The sequence below is a fragment of the Pyrus communis genome, chromosome 3 (genome assembly GCF_963583255.1).
Source record: "Pyrus communis chromosome 3, drPyrComm1.1, whole genome shotgun sequence".
Classification (NCBI taxonomy): domain Eukaryota; kingdom Viridiplantae; phylum Streptophyta; class Magnoliopsida; order Rosales; family Rosaceae; genus Pyrus; species Pyrus communis.
Window position 1 is genome coordinate 27,608,584 of NC_084805.1, and position 6,722 is coordinate 27,615,305.

The following is a 6,722-nucleotide window of genomic DNA, read 5'->3' on the forward strand; positions in this document are numbered from 1 at the left end:
GTTTTAAGTATTTAAACCAAGATTATCCGTGCAGCATCGCTAATTAACTCGACAACCAAGACCTAAAGTGCCATTTAATTACCAAGATAATACAGGGTTTGGTTCAACCCTCGGAGGCCTTGGAAACTTCTACATTTGTCTTGCTGCATGCAAAAGTATTCCAAACATATTGGCCACTCGTTGCTGGGCACGTGACCCTCTGTGCAGCTTGTCCACAATTTCTCCTACATTTGAATATTATAGTAATTAGAATGCATTTAAATTCAAACCCTACTTATTTAAATCTAAATAAAAACTTATATTTTGGCCAATAAAAACCCTAGTTGGCCTTGCCTGTTAAACATGAGATCTCGTTAAACATGAAGTGCGTGTTAACGTAATGTTTCCAATTAACTAGTCTTTGGAAAAGGCCTAGCAATTACAAGTGGTACATTTACTGAGAAACGTGAGTTTGGATGGTAATTTAAATAGAAGCATTTAAAAACACTGTATATACACATCAAACAACAATTTTAAATCTTTGATCTAAAGCCAATTCCAACCCATGACCTAAAACCTTTTTTTTTTCCTTCTGTTCCCCCTCCCCAATCCATTCCAACTCAAGTTCTAATTTGGACCTAAAATCTAAAACCTAAAAAAAAGCTAGAAACAGCTCAGGATTTAGCCCAAAAAATGGTGTGGGTCTCATCAGTGAGAGTGAAAAAAATTGATGTGAAGCACAAATGCCCAAACCCACTCTCTGGACGCGCCCAACGCGCTAGGCCCAAAATCAGCAGGACCCCACCCAAATGGGCATGTCCCCCGCATGTCAGTTTTCAAAGATAACCTAATGGCTAGTTTTTGTGATCCAACAGTCCACATTCAAATTTTTTTTATATTTATATATTTATTAAAGCTAATGACTGAAATATAATATAATCAAATCTAACAGTAAAAAAAAAAAAAGATCTAATGACCCAAATTTAAATCCAACAGCTAAAATAATTAAAATAATTATTTAACTCAAAATTCACCTAAATTTAGTAATTTTTCAATATTTATTGGAATGTAAATATTTTTAGGTTAAAATTTTGATAAAATTAAATTAGGATAGTGTACATAATTTTTTTTTTTAAATTTACTTAAAAGAAAAAATTAGCCTAAATTTATTCTTTAATAATCTCGGGCTAAAATTTAAGCCATAAATGTTGAATCAGAAAAGCTATTTCTGGATGAAAACCTAAATTTTTTAGGCTAAAAATTTTAGGTTTTAAGCTTAAAATTGAAGATGGTCTAAGAAGCTAAATATTTTCGTCCACGAATAACATTTTCATTCTTTTTCTTGTTGTTTTCCAGTTTTCACATTTCTAAGGTCCATCGTATCTCTTGCAAATACCAGCCCAGCCCAATCCATAATTTGAAATAAATTTATCAAGAAATTCCGCAGGGAATCCTGGCTTAAATTCCTATAAATCTCACTCTCTTGAGCTCCTCACTCCATATCTCTAGTCTCTCTCTCTCCTCTCTCTTTCTCTCTCTCTGTCTAGAAAAAATATGGGTTCTCCTGCAGTGTTTGTGCAGCTCTCAGTCCTCCTACTGAGCTGCTTCACTGTCCTCGGTGATGTAATTACCACTTTACCCGCCATTCCTCCACACCACAGCATTCACTATTCTCATCCAGTAGCTTCCCCAACCCACCCACCGGCACACCCGCCTACTCACGGCCACCACCACCACCGCCCACGCCCACACGCTCCCACTGCCTCCCCGGTTCACCCACCAGCTCACTCTCCGGTTCACCCACCAGCTCACTCTCCGGTTCACCCACCAGCCCACTCTCCGGTTCACCCACCAAACCCCCACCACCACCACCACGGCCACCCACCGGCCCACTCTCCCACCCACGTTCCGGTTCAGCCTCCGAGCCACCCGCCAACCCACCATGCACCACCGCCTCACCCTCCGGCTCACAGCCCGGTCCACCCACCGGTTCACCCACCTATGTACCCACCTAAGAAACCTTTCCCAAGGAGCTTTGTAGCGGTTCAAGGCGTCGTTTACTGCAAGTCTTGCAACTACTCCGGCGTCGACACCCTTAACGGCGCCAAGCCAGTTCTTGGTAAGTCCATGAATGTGGCCATTTTATAAATATTATTACATACGTCACATGGTTTGAGTTTACCCATTTTTCTAACAATTTGTTTGAATTAATTTTTTTTCTTTCTTTTTTCTGGGCAGGTGCTACAGTAAAGCTCCAGTGTAACAACACAAAGTACCCATTGGTTGTGAAAAAAACCACGGATAAGAATGGCTACTTTTTTATCACGGCACCAAAGACCATCACCACCTTTGGAGCTCATAAGTGCAAGGTGTCGCTCGTCTCAGCACCCTCCACCGCCTGCTCCAAGCCATCCGATCTGCATGGTGGACTGAGCGGTGCACTCCTGAGGCCTGTGAAGCCATTTGTCTCCCAGAAGCTCCCATTCCTTCTCTACAATGTCGGTCCATTTGCCTTCGAGCCAAAATGTCCTCGTTAATTTAATTAACAGTTCAGTAACGCTTGTCTTAATTAATGGTGCTTTGTACTTCAATAGTAATCCTAGATTAATGTGCTATTGTTTGGGTTTCCGGTTTCCCCCTGCATGGTTTGAATGAATGCCTGTTTGGAAATAAGGCTTTGTTATATGGGTTACAATAATGAATGGTAATTGATCTGGATTTTGGTTTCGTCCATATAATCTTGAATTAATTATATGTTAAAGTGTTTTTAGTAAGACGATATTTTAATGTGAACTTGAATTTAAATACAAAAAGAAGAAAACATCGTTAGGATTTTAACCTAAGGTGCATATACTGACACACTGTGTTAGTTTAACTTGTAGTGAAAAATGATAAATCTTCAACGGTCGGATACGGTACAGCTTGTCCTGTGGCAGACATGATCGTAGCTTTCATTTCGGATAAATAAATAAACAAATTAAATAAAGAAAGAAAGCAATAAAGTTGGCCTCGGCATGCATGCATGCAGTGTCTGATGCACTGAGCTTGAGCCATTGGATTCTTTGAAAGGTCCGTAAAACCACGTCGACGAACCCTGAAAAGGAGCTGCAGTGGGGGCCGTTTTGGTCTTTGAAAAATTGGCCTTTTTTACCAAACAGAGGTGTTTCAAATTTTGGATATGTAAAACGTTAAAAGTTACATCAAATCATGGGTGTAGTGGGGCCTGGTCAAGAAAAGTTGTGTGGAGTAGAAGACTTGGGGTTGAAAGCTGAGAAAATGTTACGTGGTTGGTTAACTTGGTTTCGTCGATTTTATTTATTACCGCCGGTAAATTTAAATTTTGAGATTATGTGATCATAAAGCATAATAAATAGTGTGATTGGAGATAAAAAAAATTTAAACTTCTCCTTATATTTTGTCTAAGCATTCATTTAGGGAGCCAATTAGATGCTCTAATTTCCTGGATTATACAGATAGAAGTTGGCGGATGTGTGGATTTAATTTGATGAAGGTCATTTTTTTTTTGACAAGATAACTGCGGCTTCTGTGGTCGTCTATTGGCTGTGAACTATGTGCATGCATAATCAAGTAAGGGTTCGTGATGGGTCATGCATGCCTGGGGCAAAATCTTGTGTCAAACGCGTAATATAGTGTTTGTAAGTTTACGTTTCTCTATCCGCATTCAAGTGCATGTTAAATTTGAGGAGACTCCCACGCATATATAAAATATATGTAAGTTGTAACAATATACATAGGGTTAACATTATGAAGGTTGATAGAGAACAATTAATTATTCTTGGATAATACGTAGCATTAAGTGATACAAAAAATAAATGGTTGAGATTGAAAATAAAATATTTAATAGTTGTGTAGATCAAATTTAACGGGTAAGACACCAGTAACACTAAGTGCTACGTACTATTAAAGCTACACTATTTTTTTTTTTATTTTAAAAAAGATGACAATTGGTGATTTTGCCACGACGGTCCGTTATTCTCCAAAGGCCAAAAAGAATCATAGAGGCATTTCCACGTCTTCGGCCTTTGTCATAATCGTATAATTCACCAACACTAGGGATCCTCTCCGGATCCCTTCCTCCTAATCCACCATGTCCGAAGATTTGGGCTATTGAAATTTGATCAAACGGCTAAAGTTATTATAACTTTTAAAATGGGCTCCGGTTTGTAGCCGTAAAATCAAATTTCAACGGTCCAAATTTTCGAACTTGAAGAATTAGGAGGAAGGGTTCCGGAGAGGATCCCTTTCCGCTAAGCTCCTAACATTTTAATTCCAAATGGCATGCGTGATGATTGGGTACGTTATCTATTGCCTTGTATTCATGTTGTTCAACGTATATACTCGATAACTGCATCTACATAAGACTTATAGTGATGATTTGGTTCCTTTTTCTGGTAAAAGTAGTCTCTCACAGCCACGCTTTTCCTACATTTCCCCGATTGCATTAAACCGACATCAAAATCTAAAACAGTGTTTTTTCTTTTCATTAAAAACACCAAAAAAGCAGAGACTCGATTTTCCGCTTTACTCCTATCATCTCCTTGTATATATGGGCCTCAATCACTAGTTTCGCCACGTATAGCTCAAACCATTATATGTTTACATGGCACTCGTTGTCGATGGGTCGAGCTTCCGAGAGCCTGTTGGGCGGCCTATTCTTAGACATATGCCACCTTGATTTTTGAAATTTAAAATTGATAAAAGTAGTTCATAAGATTTGAAATCGATAGAAGTGATCTCTGAGTTTGTTTAACATCAATTATTTTGATCGTTTCGTGAAATTTTATGTTAAATAAGGATCTAAATGATAAAAATACACTCAATTTAATAAACAAAGGTCTAAAATGATTTGACAAAATTGAGGATATTTTGTCATTTTATCCTTATTTAATGGAGATTTTTCACAGGAGGACCAAAATGAGTGATAGTGAACAAACTCAGGGACCACTTATATCGATTTCAAACCTCAGGGACCAAAATGAAGAATTATGTCAATCTTATGGACCATTTTAGGTAAAAAACCTATATTTTATAATGTAATTAGAACAAAATATGGTACATCTTCTGTCATAATATAAAGACAGAGACTTTGAAAACTATATTATCATTCGATTTATATTTGAAACGTGGTGTACCACCTTATAATGCGACGACAAAAAGTGTTAAAAACTTTTGCATTTTGATCTTCTCATTTTATCAAATGCTATTTTTAAACATAAAAACGAGACATTTTAATATTTTTGGCTTGAGATTGAAGAGTAAAAACAAGAAGTCTAATTTCAAAAGCATTAAATGTATTTTTTTGAAAAAAAAAATAACACGTTCCTTTTGCTGAAAAAAAGAAAAGAAAAAAAAGGATCCAACACCGAAACTAGTGTTAATGTTGCTAACATTTCTTCCAATGACAATGAATATTTTCATAAGCTCAATTATGGAAAGAGGATCTGGTGTTAGTGAAATTGTCATTTTTTCTTTCCGCATTCCTTTTTTTATTCTCACTCGTTGGTTTTCTTTGATTTATTCAATCATATTGCTATAAAAAAGTGCATCAAAAAATAAAAATGCAAAAATCATTTCACTAAATAATAAGTCCCACCCACACAAGTAATTATATATCGAAATTTAAACAGAATGAACAAGAAATAGGATGAATGCTCGCATGGTACACGGTAGAGTTGCAGAATACAAATATATAGGATGAATGAATGCCCAGCAGCTCAGCATAAAATATTAATAATTGATCTCTTCTTTTTTCAATATATTTAGGCGGAAATTTGGAAGGATTTGTATTGTCTGCTCTCACCATTTTATACTCTTCTCATCCCCTCTTATTGGCTAACGTACGTTAATATTTTTTATTTTCATTATTTTTTATCTTATTATTTCTATAAAAAAAATCAATATAAAATATTAACGTGGCTTAATCTTGATCACAAAATATAAGAGCAGACAATCCAGGTCTAATTTGGAAATGTAAATTCCAAAATGACAGTCGCAGTCGCGGACCAATGATGGCTTCCGGACAGCCCTTTGCCGTTTCCCAAACGCCAAAGTTTAAAGAGAAAATTAAAATAATATATAATGATGAACACAATCTGATCCGGACCTCCAATTATCAAACATTTTCATAATTAAAGTGCAATGAGATTATTTTTCGAGTGCCTACATGCCAAGTATTTTTGAATCGGGATTCTTTTTGCGAGAGGATTTCAAGAATTCGTGAATTTTATAAGTTTATCGTACATTGTACGGTCAGAAATTACTTAAATTTTTTTATTTAAAATTGAATATAAACAGTACATAACGTAAACTGACCGTACGATGTACGATAAATCGACAAGATTCACATATCCCCGAATTCTCACAAAAAGAAACCGAAAAGAAACGTGTTGAAGTATTTTTACCTTTCTATCTCGTAACTTAAGTAAAATTAATTTGTCGTTATTGTAAAATTCTATTTAATATGTAAGACATTATGCTGGGAGAACCGTCATGTTCGGTGAAATGTTCTATGAAAATTCGTTTCCTATGTAGCTCCCATTGATTCAGCAGCGACGCTAGAGGTCTTGTTTATAAATACATTATTATTAGTACTAATGCATGTCAATTATCTTGTGTCTTTCTCGATGGACATGTATAGGTGGAAGATTTTATCATAAAAAATCTTGGTGCAATTATTACATGTTATATATTGTCTATCTTTCCGATGCATAGTTCTTGCATTA

General features: G+C 36.2%; 1 protein-coding gene across 1 annotated transcript; it reads left to right on the forward strand.

The window, feature by feature from the left end:
* The first annotated feature begins 1,533 nt into the window (after positions 1–1,533).
* Positions 1,534–2,706, forward strand: LOC137728770 (non-classical arabinogalactan protein 30-like). Its single transcript, XM_068467528.1, has 2 exons — positions 1,534–2,098; positions 2,218–2,706. Exons 1-2 carry the CDS (start codon positions 1,534–1,536, stop codon positions 2,514–2,516), a joined length of 864 nt encoding a protein of 287 aa, XP_068323629.1. The 3' UTR covers positions 2,517–2,706.
* The last annotated feature ends 4,016 nt before the right edge of the window (positions 2,707–6,722 follow it).